This window comes from Sapajus apella, unplaced genomic scaffold, assembly GCF_009761245.1.
Source record: "Sapajus apella isolate SASKATOON/1434 unplaced genomic scaffold, GSC_monkey_1.0 scaffold222, whole genome shotgun sequence".
NCBI lineage: Eukaryota > Metazoa > Chordata > Mammalia > Primates > Cebidae > Sapajus > Sapajus apella.
Genome location: NW_022437162.1, coordinates 31,301 through 58,836, shown reverse-complemented (window position 1 = coordinate 58,836; position 27,536 = coordinate 31,301). Strand labels below are relative to the sequence as shown.

General features: G+C 37.9%; 1 protein-coding gene across 1 annotated transcript; it reads left to right on the top strand.

Moving 5' to 3' along the window:
• Positions 1-3,599: 3,599 nt before the first annotated feature.
• CUNH8orf89 (chromosome unknown C8orf89 homolog) lies at positions 3,600-22,176 on the top strand. Its single transcript, XM_032271027.1, has 4 exons — positions 3,600-3,757; positions 6,337-6,490; positions 10,638-10,693; positions 22,046-22,176. The coding sequence occupies exons 1-4, from the start codon at positions 3,631-3,633 to the stop codon at positions 22,174-22,176; spliced, it is 468 nt and encodes a 155-aa protein (XP_032126918.1). The 5' UTR covers positions 3,600-3,630.
• The last annotated feature ends 5,360 nt before the right edge of the window (positions 22,177-27,536 follow it).

The window sequence follows — 27,536 nt, the reverse complement described above, 5'->3', positions numbered from 1 at the left end:
TCTTTGCTGCTAATTCTAGAAAGCATTTTTTCAGTGAGTTTTTAATAGCTTCCCCTAGAACATAAGTACTTTGTTTTTTATTATCTCTTCCTACGTGCGTGTGTGTTGTGCATGTGTGTTTTAAATAGTGCTTTTATTAGTTCTGTAAAGTATCCTTAATTTTTCTCTTCCCACTAGAATTAGGTAGAGCCCATGTTTACAGGAAACATCAGATCAAAGACATTTGGTTTTTGATGATTTCAGCACATTCCTTAAATTATATATTCTTGCAGATGTGGCTCTTTTATTTTGATTTTTTTTTTTTTTTTTTTAGGATCTTACTCTATTGTCCAAGCTAGAATGCAGTGGCATGATCATGGCTCACTGCAGCCTAGAACTCCTGGGTTCAATCAGTCCCCCCACCTCATCCTCCTCAGTAGCTGGGACTATAGACGTGTGCCCCTATGCTCGATTGTTTTACAGTTTTTTGGTAGATTAGGGGGTCTCACTATGTTGCCCAGGTTGGTCTTAGCCTCCCGGCCTCAAGTGATCCTCCTGCTGCAGCCTCTCAAAGTACTGGGATTACATGTGTGAGCCATTATGCCCAGCCAGATGTGGCTTAAAAAAAACCTTTTATTTTGGAAAATTTCAGATGTACACAAAAGCATGGAGATAATGATAGTATAATGAATCATCATGTATTTATCATGTGAACGTTTACTAAAAAGCCAGTTTTAAGAAAGCTTTCTCTTGCCTAATAGAATAAAATGTCCCTAGAAGGGCTGTTCTTTGGTGCAGCCTTGGCCTGGAATGTTTGGAAATGCAAATGTCCACTGGAGGGTGTGAGGTATTTATTGTAAATCCCTGATGGCCTCTTCTGTCTGAGAAGGGGGGCTTCTAAGAGGGGGAGGAGGCTGACTGAAAACTGAAAGGAAGTTGTCTGGTCATCTTCAACTTTACAAATAAAACAAGAAGGAAACTCTTAGAATAGCATCTGGATCGTGATTCTGAGTTCTTTAAGGCTGGAAATTATAATTTACTCCATATTTTAGTTGAGTTTTTTTGTCATTTTCATTGTGGTTGTTGCCTTTATGATTGTCTTGTTTTCTCAAGTCTTTAGCAACAAATCCTGTGAAACCAAAAGAACTTGTCTTCAAGAACATCAAAGAAAGAAGGAGCCACTCTTCTTTCTTTGTTGCTTGGAAGGAGGATCAACCCCAAGAATAGAGAGGGCGGTGGCAGCGTTAGAGAGCAAGCCTTGCTGCAGGGAAGGAAGCATGGGCTGGGCCCAGAGGACCTGGCAGGTCAGGTTGGAGCTGCCCAACGGGCCTTTGGAACCAGTGCCAAGCTGGATTCTTCCCTTCCCTTTGCTGTCCCTGACTACATTTCCTAATACTCTTTACCCGTGCTCTGCAGCTCATCACTGTCTGGTCTCCATCCTCACTTTTAACTCCCAACACTGCCATTTCAAGCAGTGTAAAAGCACGTCCAAGGGCCAGGCGCTATAGTTCACGCCTGTAATCCCAGCACTCTGGGAGGCCGAGGCGGGCGGATCACCAGAGGTCGGGAGTTCGAGACCAGTCTTAGCAACATGGAGAAATCCCGTCTCTACTAAAAATTCAAAAATTAGCAGGGCGTGGTGGCCCATGCTTGTAATCCCAGCTACCCTGGAGGCTGAGGCAGGAGAATCCCTTGAACCCAGGAGGCGGAGGTTGCCGTGAGCTAAGATCGCGCCACTGTACTCCAGCCTGGGCAACAACAGTGAAACTCCATCTCATAAAAAGAAAAAGAAGAAGAAAAAAAAAGCTTGTCAAGATCTCATCACAAAATCTAAAGACTTTCTCTCCTTTATTTTTAGCTAATTTCTCATGTTGTAATAAATAACTTTCCAGGATCCGATGCAGCAACCCCTCAGGAGTAGCTTCCCGGAGAGGGCTCAGCTCCCCCTACTCCCCCATTGCTGAGACTATTCCGTGCCTCCCCCTCCTCTCTTCCCTCTCCCCTCCCTCTTCCTCTTTTTCCCTCTTTCTCTTCTCCCCTTTACCCTCACCTTTTGCCCTGTCTCTCCACATTCTTGGCCACATTCTTGCTTTTCCCCTTCCCTCCCTGCTGGTGTGCAGCACACACGCTGCAGCTGTGCTAAACTACATTCCTGTTGTCCCTCACCTGAGAAAGCCATGCTTTTAAAGTGCTCGTGTTAGTCAGGGTTTTCTAGAGGGACAGAACTAATCAGGTAGATGTATGCAACGAAGAGGAGTTTATTAAGGAGTATCGACTCACAATCGCAAGGCGAAGTCTCACAAGAGGCTGTCTGCCAGCTGAGGAGCAAGGAAGCCAGTCCAAGTCCCAAAACCTCAAAAGTAGGGAAACTGACTCTTGAAGAATTTGAGAGTCCAAAATCTGAAGAATTTGGAGTCTGCTGTTGGAGGGCAGGAAGCATCCAGCATGGGAGAAAGACGAAAGCCAGAAAACTCAAGTTCTTCCATGTCCTGCCTACTTTATTCTAGCCACGCTGGCAGCTTGTTGGATGGCACTCACCCAGATGAAGGATGGGTCTGCCTCTCCCAATCCACTGACTTAAATGTTTATCTCCTTTGGCAACACCCTCAAACACACACCCAGGAAAAATACTTTGCAACCTTTAATTCAATCAATTTGACGATGTTAAGCATCACAATGCTCTTCCTCTGCTAGGAGCCATCTCTTCCTCCTTCGGCTCTCCCACATCCTTGCTTTGTCAGCTTCTTCCAGAAACGGTTCCCTAATGCCCAAGACTGGGGTGGAATTCCCTCCTGTGTGCTCCCACGGCACCCTTGTTTTTTGTCCCCCAATCATAGCACTTACTAAAACTGTATTATCCATTTTCTGATCTGCGTTTCTTTTACTAGGTTGTAAGCTCCTCAAAGGCAGGAACCATTTTGCTTAGCATGTTTCTCAAAGGCTTTGTGTAGTTCTTGGAATAAAATCAGCACTTAGTAAATAATTTATTTTGTATGAATGAATGAGCATAGCGGAATCTGGCGATCTATAATTCTTTGTTGTGATCGCTGGAAAAAATGGATGCAAAATGCCCAGCAAGGATCCTGGAAAAATTGCATTTCATAGATGGTAACTGTCATAGTGATGTCACTCCTCACCATACCCATGGGATTCCTGAGAGTTGCTCATGGTTGTACACTTTGGATGTGGTCATGCCTTGCATGTAATAGATACTTAATGTTTATGACTGAATCGAATATATGTTTAATATATTAAGTAAGCAGGGTACATGATTGATTTTCCTTCTGTGTCCATGTGTAGAATAAATGTGATGATTACTTAGAGAACATGTTTATTTTTCATGAAGCATAGAATTTGTCTTTTTTTTTTTAGGCACAAATGTATTTTATAATAATAATGCTTTTGAGAGAACCCAAGTATTTTGTTGTCTTGTAGGTGATAACTTGCTACTGGACTTTACTTTTTAAAAGTATTACCCAATATTTGTAACCTGGAATTTGAAAGAATTCATTAAGATATTCAAAGTTTGAAAGAGAAATATTCTGACACATCTGTTTGCCTTGCCTTGGACATGCCTTGTTTTCTTTGTATTTTGTGTCCTGTCTCTGCAGCAACCTCTCCCTCTCATCAGCACTGTTGAAAGAAGACAAAATGTCAGTGCTATCTCCTGAAATCAAATGTGAGACTTCGAAAGTCACCAGAAGTTCCTTTGGCAGTTGTTTTATTTTTGACAGTAGTTGGAGGCAAGCCGTTTTAGAAACACAAAAGATTAGGAAAGGTAACTTTATTGTTATTATTTTCCTTAAGAAAACATAGAAATAGTGCCTTGAATTTACAGGTGTTTTTTTAATCAGGGAAGAGACATTTTCTGTGACATTTATATAAGAATTACATCTTAAGTTGATGAAAAAGAAAAATGGAAGCAAACTAAAATTAATTTAATTAATGTAATTCTGTGACTCATGATGGAAACAAATTTTAAAGAACATTTCTTTTCTTAAAAACTCAAATTTGTCTTAAATAACTGCATTTCTCAATATCCAGTGCAGTACTATATCTGTTGAATCACAATCCATTTTATAAATGGTGTTTTCTTTTAAATAACTCAAGGTGATTTTTATATTTTAAGACATCCAAATCTTTAACAGTGCTTTTATGTATTAATAATTCTTTTTTTTTTTTTTTTTTGAGATGGAGTTTCACTCTTGTTGCCCAGGCTGGAATGCAATGGTGCAGTCTCAGTTCACTGCAACTTCCATCTCCTGGGTTAAAGTGATTCTCCTGCCTCAGCCTCCCAAGTAGCTGGGATTACAGGTATCCACTTCCACGCCCAATTAATTTTTTATTTTTAGTAGAGATGGAGTTTCACCATGTTGGGCAGACTGGTCTCGAACTCCTGACCTCAGGTAATCCACTCACCTCGGCCTCCCAAAGTGCTGGGATTACAGGCATTGAGCCACCATACCTTGCCCTGTATTAATAATTCTAAGCAAGGCCAGCTGCAGTAGCTCAGCCTGCAATTTCAGCACTTTGGGAGGTCAGGGCAGGTGGGTCTCTTAAGCCCAGGAGTTAGTGATCAGCCTGGGCAACATAGTGATACCCTATCTCTACAAAAACCACAAAACTTAGCTGAGCGTGGTGATGTGTGCTTGTGATCTCAGCTACCTGGGAGGCTGAGGGTAGGAGGATCACCTGAGCCTAGGGAGGTTGAGGCTGCAGTGAGCCATGACCATGCCACTGTACTCAAAAAAAAAAAAATTTAACCAAAACTTTATTTTTGAGTGATTTATGTGGAACGTGTCTTAAATCCCATAGTTGCTCAATGAAGACTAGTTTGAGAACTTTTGACATATAGATGAGTATATTAATAGCTATGCCCCTTACTTTCAAGTTAATTATATTTGTTTATTCTGAATTCTGCTTCCAACTTTATTAATGGACAAATAATTCTTGAAAATAGTAAAATTCAAACTACTCAATGATTTATCCCTCTGGTTTTGAATGTGTTGCTATATATTTTCTTCAACTTTCTCACAGGGTTCCCATTAAAGGTACTCAAACAACAGTTTATCCACCTTCCTATCCCCAAATCAAATTGTTGAAAAGAGAGTCTATATGTTTTTTGACCAAGAGAAGCTATTTTTTCCGAAAAAGGAAAAATCAAAAGTTACAAAATAACATTTTGAACATTCAGTATAATGATTTTAGTCCCATTAAATACCATTTTTATTGCTGTGCTACACTTGCTTTGTAGATAATTTTTGTGTGTGTGTGTGCATGCATGAGATGGAGTCTCACTCTGTTGCCCAGGCTGGAGTGCAATGCTGTGATCTCAGCTCATTGCAACCTCTGCCTCCCGGGTTCAAGCAGTTCTCCTGCCTCAGCCTCCTGAGTAGTTAAGATTTCAGGCATGCACCACCACGCCCAGCTAATTTTTATATTTTTAGTAGAGACCGGGGTTCACCGTGTTGGTCAGGATGGTCTCAAACTCCTGACCTCATGATCTGCCCACCTTGGCCTCCCAAAGTAATGGGATTACAGGTGTGAGCCACTGCACCTGGCAGAGAATCCTTAAAAAAAAAAAAAAAAAAAATCTCTGTCTCTGTTTAGTTCAAAGAACACCCACACCTTTAACCTCTTAATCTCATTTTTCTTTTCCATTTAATGCTTTTAATTTTAAAAAAATAATTTGACCATGTCTCTGTGCAATGGATATGTGAGGTTAGTACAAGAACCAGTCTTGATGCTTCAGTGTTACGGTTCACAGATTTGGTATGGAATTTTGCATACAGAAAATTAAAATCAGTGCCTCAAGTGGAATTCTTTGACGTCCTGTTGCTGGCTCAGATGATCATGTGTTTACACCTCTTATGTACATAAAAGCGGGAAAGTGGAAAGACACAGAGTGCTAGATAATACAAGACTCTTGAAAGTGCCTTTTATTTCAGTGTGAAGGTATCTAATATGGTGGGAATTTTAAGTAAAATAATGAAGGCAGAGGATAGTGATGACTGTGGACGATCTGTGAAGCTGTTCTTTTTCCTTATTCCACTCTTGTTTCTTTTTTTTTCTTGTTTTTGTTTTGTTCTGTTATTTTGTTGTTTGTTTTTTTGTCTGAAGATTGGGTTCTATCTTATTCCACTCTTAATCGGCCCCTTAATCTACTCCTTCCTGCAATCCCCATAGTCGAGATGTAGAATGAAAGCCATTCTCCTGGGAAAGATGCTAGATAAATTACAGTTACTTAATTTTCTTTACTTATGGTTATTATTTTGTGTATTTCATTATGTATTTTAGTACGTAGTAAAACAAGTAGTATACATTTAATCAAGATGATTATTATATATTTTTAACCAGAATATGCCACAGCATTTGGTCGAGGAGACCTCAAAGAATGTATCAAAATGCCATATTTACCAGGACTGCAAAGCTGCCAAAAAAGTGTAAGTTCAACTTCACTAGAGGTCCCGAAAGGACTGCCGCGTGCTGATGCCAAGGTGTCTGCAGTCAGGTAGATAACTGCTGTTTAAGTCTCATTTTGTATTTTTAGTAATACTGCTGAATGTGAGGTTTTCCTGGCCAGTGAAACTGAATTCATTTTTGCCTGTTGTTTATTTGTTTATCATAAATAATTTAATTTTTAAAATCTAAACCATTTTATTCAGTTTGACAAGTCGGCACTTTTGTCTGTTTTCAGGTGACGTTACCAGAAAAGATTCAAGGACATTTTTTTTTTCTAATGCTAAAAATTAACACTCTGCAAATTAAAAAGTTTCAGTTCATTTCTAGTCTGACTGAAGTAGTGTGAAGGAAGATTCTGAATGAGATGTTGGCATATTTGACATCCTGCATTGACTATCAGAAACAAATTTTTCTGCCAGAAGAGTCTCCTTGACTTTGAATACTGACATTTGAAAACATTATTAAAATACTTTTCCTGCTAAAAATCAGACTGACTGACATGCTATTAAGTGAAAACTCAGCCAGGGACGGTGGCTTATGCCTGTAATCCCAGGACTTTGGGAGGCCGAGGAGGGTGGATCATGAGGTCAGGAGATTGAGACCATCCTGGCTAACACAGTGAAACCCCGTCTCTATTTTTTTTAAGAAGGGGTTTCACCATGTTGGTCAGGCTGGTCTTGAACTCCCGACCTCAGGTGATCTGCCCGTCTTGGCCTCCAAAGTGCTTGGATTACAGGCGTGAGCCACTATGCCTGGCCCAAACCCCGTCTCTATTAAAAAAAAAAAAAAAAAAAAAAGAAAGAAAACTCTCCAAAGGGATCTCTAAGTCAATAAGATAGTCTCACATTCTATACAGCTTTTGCTTTGATTTATTTGTTTGTTCTTCAGGTACTTGTTGAGTGTCTAGAAATGTCTAGTAGTTATACATTCTGGTAGCATTTAAAAAAAGTGAAGCACTTGGCTGGGCATGGTGGCTCACGCCTGTGATCCCAGTACTTTGGGAGGTCGAGGCAGGCAGATCACCTGAGGTCGGGAGTTCGAGACTAGTCTGACCAACATGGAGAAATCCTGTCTTCATTAAAAAAAAAAAAAAAAAAAAAAAGTGAAGCACTTATAGTATTCAGACTTGCAACTCTTTTTAGGGGAGGATTTACATTTTTTTATTATCTTCCTATTATAATGAACTTTAAAGTCATCCAGTCATACCTAGAACACAAGATTAAAGTTTCGAAAGATGTTTCTTGAGTTTTCCAGCTAATATTATTGTTCTTTTTAAGTACTCTTGAAATAAATTAGGGTAATATTAAAATGAAAAGTTGATAACTTTAATTTAAATTATGAAAATAAGAATAAGAACTTTGCAGAAAAAAGGAAAATAATTATTTGATAATCTACCCATCCTAACATATCCATTTTTATTGTTGAATATTCCCTTCTGTCAAAAGAAAGAAAAAAATTCTTTTTCATGGATTTCATTGTTGTGATTTTAGTGTACTTAAAATTTTTATCCTGCCTTTTAAAAAGCTTAATATACGCATTTTGTCATGCCACTATATCTTCTTTAAACAGTCTTACCAACCACATTATATTTCACTAAGGATCCACAGTTTACTTAATCACAGTTTACTTAAATGCTTTGATTTTTTTTTTTTTTGGTTTTGTAAATAACACCACAATAAACAATATCGTACATATAGGTTTTTTCATCATTTTTAATATTATCTGAAGACAGATTTTCAAGCTATAGAAATATAAAATGCAGAATTGTTCTGTCTAAAGTAAGGTTAGAAGAAAATAAGGCAGAGTCAGAAATGGAAGAGAGAGAGCTGCTACCAATGGTAACTTACATCAATGGCGGGGATGCAGAAAGAAGAGGGGACTGTTTGAAACATGGCTATAAAGCTGCTAAGGACAGTCAGTTACATTGGAACCAAGACACTTGTGCCCCTAACTCTCAACTTAAGTCATTTTCTCTCTTTCTTTTCTTTCTCTTTCTTTCTTCCTTCCTTCCTTTCTTTCTTTCTTTCTTTTTTTTTTTTTTTTCTTTCTTTCTTTTCTGCTCTGTTGCCAGGCTGGAGTGCAGCAGTGTGATCTCAGCTCACTGGAATCTCCACCTCTCGAGTTTAAACAATTCTCCTGCCTCGGCCTCCTGAGTAGCTGGGACTACAGGCGCGTGCCACCACGCCCAGCTAATTTTTGTATTTTTAGTAGAGATGGGTTTTCACCATGTTGGCCAGGATGGTCTTTATCTCTTGACCTCGTGATCCACCCACGTGGGCATCCTAAGGTGCTGGGATAACAGGCATGAGACACTGTGCCCAGTCTCTTTTTTTGAGACAACATCTTGCTCTGTTGCCAGGCTGGCGTGCAGTGGCATGATCTCAGCTCACTGGAACCTCTGCTTCCTGGGTTCAAGAGATTCTCCTGCCTTAGGCTCCTGAGTAGCTGGGATTACAGGGTCCTGCCACCACGCCTGGCTAATTTTTTGTGTTTTTGTAGAGACAGAGTTTCATCATGTTGGCCAGGATGGTCTGGATCTCCTGCCCTCATGATCCACCTGCCTCGGCCTCCCAAAGTGCTGGGATTACAGGTGTGAGCCACCACTCCCGGTCTCTGTCATTTTCATCAAGGGTAACAGTGCCCTTTGGGGAGGGGGTAGGAGTGTGTAGGGCTACCTGTGCCAATGGACTTTGTATCAGTATGGACCAGTCTTGTTACCCTTCCTTCCATACACACGATCATCTTAAAGGTACTGGAAGCCTGGAAAACGCCGTGAATTTGTCCTTTCTGGATCTTAATTTGGGGTCTTTTATTTTGCTTCTTATTGTTTCCACATATTTCAGGTTTTTGTTTGTTTGTTTCTGTTTTTCCTTTGTGATTTGACTGTGAAATTATTTCTAAACATTGTACATTGATTTGAATGTGAATTTACTTAAGTCAATGAAGGATAATTGAATATATTTTATTCATGTTATGACAAGTGTTCTTCATATATAAAGTGGAATAGTAATGGCCAAGTGACATAATGTATATAAAGTGCTTGGCAAATATAAATGTTAGTTCTTTTCCCTGCCTTTAACTCAAGTGTCTTCATTTTAGCCGTTGTAGTGAGAACATGTCAGATCGTCTGCAAGTATGCTGTTCTGTGCACATCGCACAGCACCCTGTGAAGGAGCAGTTCTGGCAAAGCAGGGAAGTACTCATTTTTGTTTGTTTTATGTACAACTCCTTACCCTCATTTTTCCCTCCTTGTGTGAATATTTGATTAAAAGTGTATTTTTTTTCAAATTTTCTTATGGGTAAGCAAAATTTTTTAGTGAATCTCAGAGCACACTCTAGTAATATAAATAATAGTAGTATTCTAGATGTGGAGCACTGCAAAGTTGCTGCTGACTTTTAAAGTATAAAATAGTTTCAAGAGGCTGGACGTGGTGGCTCACGCTTGGAAACCCAGCACTTTGGGAGGCTGAGGCAGAAGGATCACTTGAGGCCAGCAGTTTGAGACTAGCCTGGGCATAGTGAGACCCCATCTCTTCAAACATTTTTTTTTTTTTAATTCGCCTTGTGTGGTGGCATGCACCTATCATCCCAGCTACTCGAGAAGCTGAGGCAGGAAAATTGCTTGAGCCTAGGAGTTCAAAGTTACAGTGAGCTATATGATTGCATCATGCTGGCCTGGGAGACAGTGAGACCTTGTCTCAAAAAAAATATTGTTACAAGAAATTTGGGATTTTTATAATGGGTTATCTCACCCACAGCAGATTCAATCATGATGTATTTTCCCAATAATCTACTTATTAGCTAGATGAATTCAGTGGGAACAAAAGTTATGACAACATTTAGATTGAGGTGATTGACAGGTAAAAAGTGCACAAATAAGTGATAGTTGGTATTCAACTTATCCAAATGGTCTATTTATCTCGATTCCCTCTCTCTTAGCATTGCTTGAGTCAGGACTGTAGTGAGAGGTGTGATAAAGATCCTTGGGAGAAGTTAGACATACCACTCAGCCACTGGTAAAAAAGTAAGGTGTTAGGTTGGCTCCTATCTGCTTCTGATGGAATTAGTTATAATGGAAAGATTTTCCTTTTTTTTTTAACATTTATTTAATTGCCATGTGATGGCATTCAACAAGTGAGTTTCACTGTACCCTGAATTTATATATAAGTGATTTTATGATAACATGTAATGTTTAGGATAAAGAAGACCAAAGAGACAGGCAGTGTGGCACCACTTCAGGAGAAATCAAAAGGTAAGCTGACTCGTCTTTTTTCCCACCACCTGTCTTGGGTGTCATGTACCTTATCTTAAAAAAAAAAAAAAAATCATTTTTTAAATTGGTTTAATTCTTTTTGTTTTGTTACTACTTCTTTCAAGCTTTGTTTATTTTATAAACTAAGTGGATTCTGGGTTCATTATAAACATGTTTTTATAACTTCAGGGCCCTAGGGTAGGCCCTCATATCTCACTTGGACCATTTAGTAGCCTGCAAACTGGTCTTCTTGCTTTGAATGTCTGATCTTTGAAATCCTTCAATGCCTTGACTTCTAATCACATTATGCTCTTCTTCAAAAACAATGACTCCCTCATTACCCACAGACTAAGTATGAACTCTTTAGCTTGGCATTGAACCACTTACCATCTTCCCTCAGCTTTCCTTTCTAGCTTTATCTTCTAATTGTTATTTTCATGAATCCCATGTGCTTATGACCTTCAATACAGAAACTTATCTCTGTACCAACAGTTTTGTTCCCAAAAAACTACTCTTCAGTCAAGTTACTCCTAAGTTCATGGTGACTAAAAGGGTTTATGGCATTAAGATATATTTTATTTGCCATTTGTCCTTCAGTCTGTCAAATGATTCATCTTTTCCTTATGCTCAACAACTATTTCCTTAAATGTTTAAGATTTCTATTGAATCAGTAACAAATAGCCTAACATTCAAAAAAATCCCAGGACCAGACAGATTCACAGCTGAATTCTACCAGATGTACAAAGAAGAGCTGATACCATTCCTACTGAAACTATCTAAAAATTTGAAGAGGAGGATTCCTCCATAACTCATTCTATGAGACCACCATCATCCTGATACCAAAACATGCAGAAACACAACAAAAAAAGAAAACTTCAGGCCATTATCCCTCGTGAACATTTATGTAGAAATCCTCAACAAAATACTGACAAACCGAATCCAGCAGCACATCAAAAAGCTAATCCACCACGATCAAGTAGGTTTTATCCCTGCAATGCAGGGTTGGTTCAACATACCTGAGTCAATAAGGTGACTCATCACATAAACAGAACTAAAGACAAAAACCACATGATTATCTCAACAGATGCAGAAGCGGCTTTTGATAAGCTTCAACACCCCTTCATGTTAAAAAACTCTCAATAAACTATATATTGAAGGAACACACCTCAAAATAATAAAAGCTATCTATGACAAATCCACAGCCAACATTATACTGAACAACCAAGAATTGGAAACATTTCCCTTGAAAACCAGGACAAGACACTCACCACTCTTATTCAACATAGTACTGGAAGTTCTGACCAGAGCAATCAGGCAAGAGAAAGAAATAAGGTGCATTCAAATAGGAAGAGAGGAAGTCAAACTATCCCTGCTTGTAGATGACAGGAACTTATATCCAGAAAACCCCATAGTCTTGGCCCAAAAGCTTCTTAAGCTGATTAATAACTTCAGAAAAATTTCAGGATACAAAATTAATGTGCAAAAATTGATAACATTCCTACACACCAACAACAGTGAAACCAAGAACCAAATCAGGAACACAGTCCCATTCACAGTTGGCATAAAAAGAATAATATACCTAGGAATACAGCTAACCAGATCTCTACAAGGAGAATTACAAAGATCTCTATAAGAAGAACTACAAAACACTGCTCAAAAAAAATTGGAGATGACACAAACGAGTGGAAAAACATTCCATGTTCATGGAGAGGAAGACTCAATATAGTTAAAATAACTATTCTACTCAAAGCAATGTAATTCCTATTAAACTACCAATGATGTTCTTCATAGAACTAGAAAAAACATTTTAATATTCATATGGAATCACAAAAGAGCCAAAATAGCCAAGGCAATCCTAACTAAAAAGAACAAAGCTGGAGGTATCACACTACCTGACTTCAAACCATGTTACAGGGCTATGGTAACCAAAACAGCATGGTACTGGTACAAAAACAGACACATAGACCAATGGAACACAATAAAGAGATCAGAAATAAGGCCACACATCTACAACCATCTGAGTTTTAGCAAAGCTGGCAAAAACAAGCAATGGGGAAAGGTCTCCCTATTCAATAAATGATGCTGGGCTAATTGGCTAGCCACGTGCAGAAGATCAAAACTGGACCTCTTCCTTACATCATATACAAAAATCAACTCAAGTTATATTAAAATGTAAAACCCCAAACCATAAAAACCTTGGAAGACAATGTAAGCAATACCATTCTAGACATAGAAACAAGCAAATATTTCATGACAAAGATGCCAAAAGCAATTGCAACAAAAGCAAAAATTGACAAATGAGATCTAATTAAACTAAAGAGCTTCTGCATGGTAAAAGAAACTATCAACAGAGTAAACAGACAACCTACAGAATGGAAGAAAAATTTTGCAAACTATGCATCTGACAAAGGTCTAATATCCAGTATCTATAAGGAAGTTAAATAATTTACAAGAAAAAGACAACCTTATTAAAACATGGGGAAGAAATGTGAACAAACACTTTTCCAGAAGACATGCATGCAGCCAACAAGCATATGAAAAAAAGCTCAACATCATTGATCATTAGAGAAATGCAAATCAAAACCTCAATGAGATACCATCTTGCTGAGTCAGAATGGCTAAAACGTCAAAATATAACAGATGCTGGAAAGGTTATGGAGAAAAAGGAATACTTATACACTATTGATGAAAATGTAAATTAGTTTAACCATTGTAGAAAATGGAGTGGTGATTCCTCAAAGACCTAAAAACAGAAATACCATTTGACCCAGCAATGCCATTACTGGGTCCATACCCAAAGGAATATAAATCCTTCTGTCATAAAGACACATGCATACTTTTGTTCACTGCAGCACTATTCACAATAGCAAAGACATAGAATCAACCTAAATGCCCATGAGTGGTAGACTGGACAAGGAAAATGTGGTACATATACACTGTGGAATACTATGCAGCCATGAAAAAGAACAAGATTATATCCTTTGCAGGAACATGGATGGAGCCAGAGGCCATTATGCTTAGCAAACTAATGCAGGAATAGAAAACCAACTATCACATGTTCTCACTTATAAGTGGTAGCTAAGTGATGAGAACACACGGACACACAGAAACAACAGACACTGGGGCCTACCTGAACGTGGAAAGTGGGAGGTGGGAGAGGATCAGGGAAAATAACTAATGGGTACTAGGTTCAGTACTTGGGTGATGAAATAATCTGTATAACAAATCCCCATGACACAAGTTTACCTATATGACAAACCTACATATGTATTCCTGAATTTGAAATAAAAGTGAAAAATAAAGTTAAATATTTTTAAAACCTTATTTTAAATTTTTATCATAATCATACTTATCTTCCTCTAACACACTCACACTTTCATGACTTTGGCTTATGGAATAATGGAGTTAACTTAACACCTCCAAACAAACAACAAAAACCAAAATTACTAAGTAACACTTCTATTGACATTATTGGTAGCTGTCAGAATTGACTTGTTAGTAGCTCTGCAAGCTCAGTCTATAGGAGTTTATAAGGTTAAATGTTCACGAACTTTTCCTTGGATATTTTCTTTATCTGAATTTCCATATACTAAAAAAGCTTCTGTAATCAACAGACAGTGTAAAATAAAAATATAAATGTTAATTAGAACAGAAGACATTTCTGGCCAAGCGTGATGGCTTACGCCTGTAATCCTAGCACTTTGGGAGGCCGAGGTGGGTAGATCATGAGGTCAGGAGTTCAAGACCAGCCTGGCCGATAAGGTGAAATCACATCTCTAATAAAAATACAAAAAATTAGCTGGGCGTGGGGGCATGTGCCTGTAATCTCAGCTACTCAGTAGGCTGAGGCAGGAGAACTGTTTGAACCCAGGAGGTGGAGGTTGCAGTGAGCCGAGATTGCACCACTGCACTCCAGCCTGGATGAGTGAGACCCCATCTCAAAAAAAAGAACAAAAGACATTCCTTTGAATCTTGGCCAAAATGAACATTTGCCAGCCTCTTTTCCAACAGGCCATCATGATGGCTTCTGTATCTTATTCACCTTCATATCCCTACAGTGCCTACACTAGTTTCTGCAACAGATTGAATTTTCAGTAAATATTCATTAAAAATTCCTTCAGAGTCATACAATAAGGGAGTTCATGGGCCAGACATGGTGGCTCATGCCTGTAATTCCAGTGCCTTGAGAGGTCAAAGGGGGCAGATTACTTGAGCCCAGGAGTTCAAGACCAGCCTGGGCAACAGGGCAAAATCCCATCTCTAAGAAATACAAAAATTATCCTGTGGTGGCTCACACTTGTACTCCTGGCTACTTGAGAGGCTGAGGTGGGAGAACTGCTTGAGCCTGGGAGGCAGAGGTTGCAATGAGCTTAGGTTGTGCCACTGCACTCCAGCCTGGATGACAGAGGGAGAGACCCTGTCTCAAAAAAAAAAAAAATAAAAAGAAGGCAGTTCATGCATCATGTATTCATTTTCATTCAACAAATATGAATTGATTATCTATTTTGTGCCAGACATTACTCTAGGTGCCTGGGCTCAAGGAATATCTCTGAATGAAACAAAGATCTCTGCCCTGGTAGAGTTTACATTCTAATGGAAGAATATAACCAATAGACATTAAATATAACAAATGAGTCTATTGTATAGTATGTCAGGAGGTAAGTGCAGTAGAAACAACAACAAAATAGAGCAGGGTAAGGGATATCAGAAAAGAATGATTTACATTTTAAATAGAGAGGTTAGGGAAGGTTTAACAGAGAGTAATCTTTGAACAAAGACTTGAAAGAAGTGAAGGAGTTAAGTTATTCTCTTGGAACCAGCAAAGGCTCCCAGGGCAGGATGGTGCCTGCCCTGTTGCAAGGATATCAAGACTGCAGTGTGTCTAAGCAATGGAAGATGAGGTAAGAAAAACAATGGAGTATCTGATCGTATAGGGCCATAGAGAGGACTTTTTTGTTTTGTTTTGTTTTGAGATGGAGTCTCATTCTGTCACCCTGGCTGGAAGTGCGGTGGTGCGATCTTGGCTCACTGCAACCTCCACCTCTTGGGTTCAAACGATTCTTCTGCCTCAGCCTCTCAAGTAGCTAGGATTACAGGTGTGTGCCACCACACTGGGCTAATTTTTGTATTTTTGGTAGAGACAGGGTTTCACCATGTTGGTCAGGCTGGTCTCAAACTCCTGATTTCATAATCCTCTCGCCTTGGCCTCCCAAAATGCTCGGATTACAGGTGTGAGCCACCGTGTCTGGCCTGAGAGGACTTTTAATTTACCTCTGATTGTAATGAAGAGCCATTGACTGATTTTAAAAAAGAATGATTTTAATGTGATCGGAGTTTTTAAAGGATTACGGTGGCAACTGTCATCTATTTCAATAGTTGTACCTTAAAAAAAAAAATGACCTGAGAATTTCCTCTGGCTATGATGAAATAGCTTTTAAAAGACTATCTTTACCAGTAGATAGAACTTGAGAAGCCAACATATGGAGGAATAACCAAAGAGAAGTGAACCCCAAATTCTGTGAGCAATTTCCTCTCCAAGTATTTGTCTATTCCCAAGAAGTTGTGTACTGGGCCAATATTTTTTAAAAATCAAGCAGAAAACAGCTTCTAGGATGCTTAAGAACTGAGCATAGAGATTTCAGTAACAGCATTTGCTGTGGAGACAGAGGTGGGAGTTTAAGGCCTGCCAAGATGGAGAGCTGTTAGTACACATTCTAGGCTTTCAGCTGAAACTCCCATAGTGCTGTACACCATAAATAGAGGCATACCAACAAGGACAGATTGGATTTCTTTCTTTCTTTCTTTTTTTTTTTTTTTGAGGCGCAGTCCCACTCTGTTGCCCAGGCTGGAGTGCAGATCTTGGCTTACTGCATCCTCTGCCTCCCAGGTTCAAGCAATTCTCCTGCCTTAGCCTCCTGGGTAGCTGGCTAATTTTTATATTTTTAGTAGACATGGGGTTTCACCATGTTGGCCAGGGTAGACGGGGTTTTGCCACATTGGCCAGGCTGGTCTCAAACTCCTGACCTCAAGTCATCTGCCCACATTGACTTCCCACAGTGCTGGAGTTACAGGCATAAGCCACCATGACTGGCTTAATAGACTAGCTTTAAAAAAACCTAAAACCCAGTCAGGACTGGACTAAATTGATCTTCCTGACAGAAGAAAATGAAATTCTCTCTGGAAAACTATAAGATGAACCAGAGCCTTATAGGTTTTCATATACAGTGTCGAATACATCTAGTGTATTTGACATATACAGTGTCATATACATCCAGTCAAAACTTACTAGGCATAGAAGAATAACAAAAAACAAGAGGAGAAACAGACAACAGAAGCAGACCTATAAATAATACAAGTGTTTTAGTCTGTTTGTGCTGCTATAACAAAATTCTGTAAACTGGGTTGCTTATAAATAATAGAAATTTATTTCTGTTAGTATCTTTAGTAACAATGCTATAATTATCTCTAAGGCAAGCTGAGAAATGTAATCTATACCTTGGTGGCCATGTGCCCAGTTAAAATTCTGTTATGGAAGAAGAGGAAAAAAGTTTTAAGAGATTGATTAACAGTTTGCCACAATTCTTTTTAAATTAAAATTTCTAACTTTCTATTATGGGTATTTTGAAATGTTGTTTTGTCATTTGGCCTTATAGCCATCTACCTTGCCAAAGACACATTATTTCTTATAATTAATAGATTATTGTAGATTGTCTATGTAGATTATCATAATCATCTATAAATAATGTCAGTTTTGTTTTCTCCTTTCCAAATTCTATGCCTTTCTTTTTCTTGTTTTACTAAGCTGGCTAGAACCACAAATACAATACTGAGTAGAAGTGAATAGTAGGCATCTTTGGCTTGTTTCTAATTTTAAAGTAAATCCCTTTAATGTTTGCTCACTAAGAATCATGCTTGCTTTAGATTTTGAATAAATATGCTTAATGAAGTTAAAGAAGTTCCCTTTAATTTGCTAGAGGTTTTTTTTTAAGCGATAGTTGAATTTTACTAAATTATTTTCCTGAACTGATTGAGGTGATCATATTTTTTTTTTATTTGACATTTTAATGTGAAGAATAACATTGACAGATTTTGTAGCATTAAGTCAACCTTTTATTCCTGAGATCACCCAGTTGAGAAATGATTTATTATTTATTTATGTTCTGACATATTTAATTTGATAATATTTCATTTGGGATTTTTTACCTATGTTGGTAAGTAGAGTGAGATTGCTATGAATTTTCTTTTTGTTCTGTCCTTGTCTGGATTCAGTGTCAAAATTATAATGGCCTTGTGGAATGAACTGGGGACTATTTCTCTTTCTATTCTCTGAAGAATATGACCTAAAATTGGAATGATCTTTCTCTTGAAAGTTTGAGGGAATTCATTTGTAAAATTCATTTGGGTTACTTGTCTTCTTTGGGATAATCTTTTAATATTGATTCAATCATTTTAAATTTAGGACTCTTAAGGCATTCAAATTTTTCAGTTTTGGTAAGTTATATTTTCTAGAAACTTTTGCATTTTGTCTAAGTTTTAAAAACTTATTAGCAAAAAGTTTAGTCTTTGCTTTATCTGTAATTCTGTTCCTCTTTTTCTCAATATTATATGTTTGTGCCTTCTTTTATTTTCTAGAGTAATGTCACCAGAGGTTTTCTTTTTTTATTAGTTTTTTTCCGTGGAGAACTTTTGTCTTTTTATAAAATCTCTTTTATTGTGACTTTGTTTTCTACCTCATTGATTTCTCCTCTTTTCTATATTATCTTTTTTCCTCCATGTTCTTTGAGTTTACTTTTTTTCTAATGTGTATCTAATACCTGTCTTTTAAATTCTCAATTTCTTTTCTAACATAGACATTTTAGGATGTAAACCTCTCTCTATACAACTTTTGCTCCATTACACAACTTTTGTGATATTTATCATTCAGCAACAAATATTTTTTATGTTGTTATGATTTCTTTTTTGACTGATAATTTAGAAAATGTGTTGATATGATTTGGCTGTATCCCCACTCAAATCCTCATCTTGAATTATAGTTCCCATAACTCCCATGTGTTGTGGGATGGACTCAGTGGGAGATAATTGCATCATGGGGGCATTTCCCCCATACTGTTCTCACAGTAGTGAATAAGCCTCATGAGATTTGATGGTTTTACAAGGGGAGACCCCCTTTGCTTAGTCCTCATTCTCTCTTTTCTGCCACCATGTAAGACGTGACTTTTGCCTTCTGCCATGACTGTGAGGCCTCCTCAGCCATGTGGAACTGTGACTACATTAAACCTTTTTTTCTTTATAAGTTACCGAGTCTCAGGTATGTCCTTATCAGCAGCATAAAAATGGACTAACACATGTGTATAAATTTCTAAATATTTCAGAATTTTAAATTTATCTTATTAACAACTTCCAACTTAATTGCATTTGTCCATATGATACTGATTCTTTGAAGTTTTTTCAGGTTTGCTTAATGCCTGGAATCTAGTTATTTTGCTGCCAGAGGGTCTTTTAAGGTGTCAAGTTCATTGTACCGCTGAGAACAGAAGTCCATAAATGTGTAACTTGAGATAGTACAGATTATTACTTCATAGTGTTGTTGTATGGGTAAAATAGATGTAAAGTACTTGACAAGATCATTCAACAAATGCTATCTGTTGTTATTAATACCACCCTATGATAGAAGCTTGATTAATGCGATTTCAGCTAAGTGAACATTTTATTTTACTTTACAATTTTACTTCTCAGCATTTAAGAGAAATGTTTTTATTTGAAGAAAATAACTTGATAGGCATGTAAAATATGAAATGAGTTAATTATTTATGGAGAGTGTGCCTTTTACTTTGAAATAAATCTCAGTCATCACATGTTTTAAAAAGTATTGTACAGAATCAGATTAGGTTGGTGTAAAAGTAATTGTGATTTTTAGAACTGCAATTACTTTTGCACCAACATAATTTTATATAATTAAATACAAGCATTAAAAGTTTTTTAGGTAAATATTTTTTGAGGCACATAGTCATTTTAGAAAGTACACATTGAAGCCAAGTATGGTGACTCATGCCTGTAATCCCAGTACTTTTGGAGGCTGAGGTGGGCAGATCACTTGAGGCCAGGAGTTTGAGATCTGCCTGGCCAACATGGTGAAACCCTGTCTCTACTAAAAACACAAAAACTAGCTGGGCATGATGGCACATGCCTGTAGTCCCAGCTACTCAGGAGACTAAGGCATGAGAATCACCTGAGCTTGGGAAGTGGAAGTTGCAGTGAGCTGAGATCCCACCACTGCACTCCAGCCTAGGCGATAGAACAAGATTCCATCCTCCATCTCAAAAAAAAAGTAGACATGGCATTTTTAATTCAAAACATATGTTATATCAAAAATTAGTAGTTAAAAAAATTTTTCTGGGTAGGTGTATATATTTATGGGGTATATGAGATATTTTGATACAAGCATACAACGTGTAATAATGTAATGTGTAATAATCACATCTGGGTAAATGGAGTATCCATCCCCTCAGGCATTTATCCTTTGTGTTATAAACAATCCAATTATACTCTTTAAGTTATTTTAAATGTACAAGTAAAATTATTATTGACTATCATTGCCCTGTTGTGCTATCAAATACTAGTTCTTATTCATTCTTTGTATTTTTTGTACCTATTAACCATCCCCACTCTTCCCCTCCAACTATCCCTCCCAGCCTCTGGTAACAATCCTTCTATTCTCTACCTCCCTGAGTTCAATTGTTCTAATTTTTAGCACCCACAAATAAGTGAGAATATGTGAAATTTGTCTTTCTGTGCCTCACTAATTTAACCTAACATAATGATCTCCAGTTCCATCCATAATGTTGCAAATGACAGGATCTCTTTCTTTTTTATGACTGAATAGTACTCCACTGTGTATATGTAACCCATTTTCTTCATCCATTTGTCTGTTGATAGACACTTCAGTTGCTTCCAAATTTTGGCTCTTATGAACAGTACTGCAGTAAACATGGGAATGCAGATACCTCTTTGATATACTGAGTTCCTTTCTTTTGGGCATATACCTAGCAATGGGATTGCTGGACCATGTGGTAGCTCCATTTTTGGTTCTGAGAAACCTCCAAACTGTTCTTCACAGTGGTTGTACTAATTTACATTCAATTAATTAATTAATTAATTTTTATTAACATAGAAGTTTAAATGAGAGAGGGTCTTGCTGTGTTGCCCTGGCTTGTCTCAAACTCCTGAGTTCAAGGGATCTGTACACCTCAGCCTCCCAAAGTGCTCGCATTATAGGTGTAAGCCACTGTGCCTGGCCCTTTTGCCCATTTTAAAATGGAATTATTAGATTTTTCCCATAGATTTGTTTAAGCTCCTTATATATTCTGGTTGTTAATCCCTTCTCAGATGGGTAGTTTGCAAATATTTTCTCCCATTTTGTAGGTTGTCTCTTCATTTTGTTGATTATTTCCTTTGCTGTGCAGAAGCTTTTTTATTTTGTTTTATTTTAAATTGCTTTTTTTTTTTTTGAGATGGAGTCTCATTCTATTGCCAGGGTAGAGTGCAGTAGTGCAATCCCCGCTGATTGAAACTTCCGTTTTCTGGTATCAAGCAATTCTCCTGCCTCAGCCTCCTGAGTAGCTGGGACCACAGGCACGCACCGGCATGTCTGACTAATTTTTTGTATTTTTAGTAGAGATGGGGTTTCACCATGTTGGCCAGGATGGTCTCGATCTCTTGACCTCGTGATCCACCAGCCTCGGCCTCCCAAAGTGCTGGGATTACAGGTGTGAGCCACCGTGCCCCACCAGAAGCTTTTCGTTAATAACTTGATGTGATCCCATTTGTCCATTTTCCCTTTGATTGCCTGTGCTTCTGGGGTATTACTCAGGAAATCTTTGACCACTCCAATGTCTTGGAGAGTTTCCCCAATGTTTTCTTTTAGTATTCATAGTTTGAGGTCTTAGATTTAAGTCTTTAATCCATTTTGATTTGACTTTTTTTATATGGTGAGAGATGGGGTCTGGTTTCATTTTTATGCATAATATCCAGTTTTATAATATCCATAATATCCAGTTTCCCCAGCACCATTTATTTGTAGACTGTCTTTTTCCCAATGTATATTCCTGGCACCTTTGTTGAAAATGAATTCACTATAGTTGTATAGATTTGTTTCTGGGTTGTTTATTCTGTTCCACTGGTCTATGTGTCTGTTTTCATGCCAGTGCCATGCTTTTTTGAGGTTAGTATAAGAACTAGTAGTATGTAATAGTCATTTGTGGAAGAAATACTTAAGTCACATTATATTTAATAGAATATGATTCATGTGTGCTTAATTCATTTTAATAGCTGACTCCCCATCTCCTCCTTCAGGTTCTGGCTTCAGTGATCCTCTCACTGGAGCATCAGCTCAATACTTAGAGAGACTTTCCAAAATGGCCATATTGGAATATGATACCATTTGTCAGGAAACAACCAGAAAATCAAAAAAAGGCAGGAAATGAGAGCTCCAAGACTGCTGACAAATGTCATACAGTGTGATGCTTTCTTCAGTGACTCTTAAGCTTTATATTTTCTTTTTTTGGGGGGACAAATTTTGACAACATATATTTTTTTATGTGATATGATGCATAATGATTTACATAAAAATGAAAATGTAAATAGGAAATAAATATTTTATGTTATAAATGAGTCACTTGTATTTTGTTAATATTACAGAGAAATTATATTTTTTTCTTATTTATGTTGAAGGACTATAAGTTATGGTTTATGGGAAAATAAGCATAAGAGAAATTTTATTCCCTGAATTTTACATATATTGATTGTGTGTTTTGCTTCAATTGGATATTCTTGAGTGTCTATTTTGTGCAATGACCTTGGCTAGCGTCTGAGAAAGATTTAAGAAAAAGTGAGGTCTTACTGTCGAGGTCAGAAAGGGGTCAATAAAATGTCTTATTTTTCCCTGCTTGAGTTTGGAAACAGTGGCTAGGTAAGTATTCAAGCAGAGGACGATGAAAATTTAGCTTGGTTTGCTGATAAACCCAGGATGGGAAGCCCTGTCTTCAATGTGTTGCAGTAAGGGGCTTCCCGTTACTGGCCTTCAGAATCGGACAGATGGACACACACAGGTAGTGCGGACACCTCAGTCTCACCTGCACATCAGTGCCTTTACTGCCAAGCAGGACAGGGCCTCTTTGCTGTGTAGACAGTCAAGTCCCTGACGGGAAAGGGAGGTGGGGACAGACACTCTTTGTCTCTGTGGTGAGGAGGAGGAAAGTCTATCAAGAGGAAAACCTTCTCAAAAAAGCCTGAGCAGTGGGGAAAGGTGTACATCTCTATCCCTTCCTGAGGAATAGGGAGAAAGCAAGGGTATGATTATGATGCCAAGGAGGGTGGGCTCTGGTCCATAAGAGAGCCACAGAGTGTTACAGAGGTTTGCAAACAGGCAGTCCCATCCAGCAGGATGCTCACAGACAGCTTCAAGAAAGATAGATAGCGTGTTGGAAATGGACTGTAAAGACAGGAAAGAAGGAAAGAGGGCATTTTTAGAAAGAGAGGGAAACAGAAGTAAAGACGCTATGCATTCGGGAATGTTGCACTTGGCTGGAGCCCTAGATTGTATAAAGCAAGTGTCATAAATCCACATGCCTGCAGATACCAAACCAGCACCAAACTGAGTGACACCAATCAGGTGAAGGCTGTAGTGAACTGGGGCCTGTTTCTCCCTTTCAAAAAGTCTGGCTGTCTGGCTTCAGCCTTTTGTGCCATGCAGGTCCAAAGTTGCCAGACATCCCAACTTTTCATGAGAAACCAGAATCTAGATTTCTATGTGGAAACCTTCCAATGTATAAATGTTAGCAACTAATTTGAAATAAGCAACTAATTCAAAATGTATAAAGCCATTGTGTTTGCCAAAGAAAATTACATGTGCAAGCTACATCTGGCTTTGTGTGGCCATTCAACACGACCTCAGGAAGAAAGGAATAGAAGGCAATAGGTCCCAAAAGATAACTTGTTAATCTGTGGTAGAGAGCCTCAGATGCCAAGCATGAGTTTATATTTAATGTATTCCAGTAGGAGATTTTGAGAATGCAAGTAAATTACTGCTTTTGTGATTAAGGATGAAGGTTCATCTAAGTATAATTTGTAGGCTACATGACAGGGGGACACTGAAGGTTGAGAAATCATTGGGAAGCAGGAATGGAAAGGAGGGACTGGATAATTAGGATATCAAGGCAGAAGACTTAAGATCAATTGTTTAGCTATGGAATATAAAGAAAGGAAGAATCAAACCTAGCTCAGGTTTCCAATCTTAGAGATAAGAATCTCAGCAGGAGACGCTAATTTGTGGGGAATAAGAGCATAAATGCAACTTTAGACATAGTCGGTTTAAGGTGCCATCAGTGTGTCCCCATAGAGATCCCAAGCAGGTATTTGAAAAGCAGCTCTGTAGTTATGGAAAAAGACACTGACTAGAGTTAGAGCTCTCTGAGAAACATTTGCACAGCAAAGACTGAGTTTTCCCTGGTAAAAATGTAGAGACAGAAGGAGTCCAAATGCATAGGGGATGAGAGGAAATAGGAAGAAGACAGAAGACACAGAAGACAGAAGAGGAAGAAAGGAGGAGGAGAGGGAGGGGGAGGGGGAAGAAGGAGGAAGGAGAAGGAGAAGCAGCAGCAGCCAGCACAGATATAGAATAGCATATTCTATATCCTTGTATGCTTTATATTTACACAAAATACTATTAATATATATGTGTCTGTATACATTATGATACATTAGCTACTAAGGGAATAATTGAATACACTTAAGTGGCTGTGTTTTTGCTTACATCTGAATTTTGGTTAAGAATGATTTAGATTTACCTTTCTATCTTCTGATTACCTCTTCCAAGTGTGGTCAGTGATTTAAGAAATGGAAAGCAGGAGAAAATTTTCAAACACAATTTGGTGAACTATTTTTTGGATGAGTGCTCCTAAACACTTTTGATTATCAGATGGATTTCGTTTATTGAACTCCTGCTATCTATTATTATGAAAACCCCAACAAATAAGTAGGTGATATTATTTCTGCTTCATAAATGAGGTAAATTTGGAGTCTCTGTTTTATACTTGGTCTCTAGCCAGAAAGCAGGAGAACTAAGATTTTAACTTACTAGGATTCAAAGCTCATATAATAAACTCCATGCAATAATAATTTTTAAGACCTTAAACTTAGCCGGTACATGTAATAACAGTTTAATTACTTACAATTTAGGGCAAGATAGTACTTTTATTACTGAAACACCAGGGGTTTGGTCTAGATCCTGCTATTCGCCACACACAAAGCCGATCACTGAGACAGGAATTATCATGAAGGAAGAAGTCTTTAACAGGGTGCTACAGCCAAGGAGTTCAGTCTCAAATTCATTTCCCCGACCTACTAAAACTAGAGGTGTATATAGCGGGGAAGAAATGTAATAATGTGTAAGAAAACAGAAACTAGGAACTAGCAAGGAGCAAGGAAGCAATTATGATGAACGAGGGGTCCAGATTCACTGTCTGGATGTGGTGATCTGATGAGTTTCAGTTCTTTGATACTTCGTGTTTTGAGATGCCTGAAGGTCCTTTCCTGAGGAAGGAATTCAGATAAAACAAATGTAAGTTTCAAGTTTTAAAACTAGAAGGAATTATTTCTGTTTATTCAGAAAAAGAAAACCCAAAAATCAAAAAACAAAAAACTATCTATGGGACCACTGGGTTGGCTTCACTTCCACAGACAAAAATATCCCTCGTGGGGACTGGTGGTGGTGGTGGTGGCTCAAGCCTGTAATCCCAGCATTTTGAGGCCAGGGGTTTGACACCAGCCTGGACAGCATGGAAAACCCTGTCCCTACTAAAAATGCATAAAAATTAGCCAGGTGTCGTGGCATGTACCTGTAATCACAGCTACTCAGGAGGCTGAGGCATGAGAATCACTTAAGCCTGGGAGGTGGAGGTTGCAGTGAGCTGGGATTGTGCCGCTGCAATCCATCCTGAGCTACAGAGAGAGACTGTCTAAAAAAAAGTCTTAAAAGTGAGTTGAGTTTTGACACGAACATATCAAGGAGTATTTACACTGGTAAAATGGAAAGCAGGAATCATGTGCATGAATAATTATGTCTGCTCCCTGCTCCAATCTTCCCTAGGAAAGAGTTAACTTAAGCCAGTTCAAAGGAGCAGAATGTTTATGGAATGTTTATTTCTTTTTAATAAACAGGATGTGCTGACAATAATTAATCAACATTTTAGCCTTGAGATTGAATTTATGTTTTTCATTATATCTTTGTTTGCTTTTTTAGCCATAGGCTCTACTTCCTTACTTCACATTTACTCTTTTCATTCCTCATGAAGTTTTAAAGAGAAACCAGTGTACATTTTATTCACAGAAAGCTCAAACCACCCCCAAGTAAGATAAACCCAAGATTTAGAGATAAGGATGAGATGCCAGATTCTGATATTTCAGCTGCCATAGATGTTAAACTCATCCTTGGGATGGTACACAATCTTGTCAGAAATGACTCTTCTGCATTTGTGGTTTAGAAATTCCTCCAGTGTAAGCAATATCAATCATAACCTTGGGAAACCGTGCCTTATGATAAATATTTAGGATGGGAAGATGGACTCCTGATCTTAGACCAAGAAAACAGTTCTTTACAAAGAATAGTTACTTTGGTGAAGGACAAATCATTAGCAGTGATAGTTTCAAAGACATTTCCTAAGACAACTCACTGCCTTTTCTGTAATTCTCTGCTTACCAAGCAGCCTTCTAGTGTGTAATTTAGACTCTTGAGTACATATGTCCACTGAAAATCAGATGCCTTCTCTGCATGACATGTTTTAGATCAGGGATTGAATATGTTAATTAATGAGTTGATATTCTGATTCACAGCCTCTGTTTATTTGGTTGGTGTAAATTGATACACAGATCCTGATCATCCTTGTCAAATAAACATATAGAGGAGTTTTTTAAATGAGAAAAATCACTTCAGAAATTTTGAAAAATAATATGTATTTTAGAAATTTCAGCAATGTGGAATAGTACAAAAAAGAAGTCTAAAAATCACCTCAACTCTCACCACTCGTAAATAACATCAGGTGTCATTTAAAATGAGATGATTCTATGCATGCTATACTTAAAGTTATTCAACTTAATTTTTACTCTGCTATAAGAAAAACTTCAGTGAAAATGTGACACTGCTTAAATTCAAATATTATTGCTTTTAAAATTATATATTATAAATTCATATTTAGATCAATTTTTAGATTTATATCTAAACTTAGATCTAAATCTTCTTTCCTTAAAGATTCCTCTGCGAGGCTTTTCCTACTGAAGCATGCATCCAGATCTCCTGGAGAGCTTGTTAAAATCCAGACTCTTGTAGGTCTGGAGGGGATCTGAGAACTTGCATTTCTCTCAAGCTCCCAGATGATGCTGACACCGCCTGTCCACAAACTACACTTTCCGTAGACCTGCTTGAGAATCATCTGTACTCAGAATCACCTGGTGAATTACCATTGTCCAGGTTCTACCTCCAGAGATTCTGATCTAATTGGTTTGGGGTGTCTCTTGAACTGGGGTAATTTTTAAAAGCTCTTCAGGGATCCTAATATGCAGCTAGATCTGAGAACTACTGTTCTAAGATTGAGAGGTTATGAAAAAATATTCAAAGATCGAAATAACCATTTTTCTTCCCTTCAGAGCTTTATGGATGCTTTCTGTTGTCTTCTGGTATTAACTGCTGCCATGGAGAAATCTGATTCCTCACCATGTTTTATCCCTTGTAGATTATTTGCTGTTTCTGCCTGGATGCCTGAAGATTTTCTTGATTCTTGAAACTGAATTA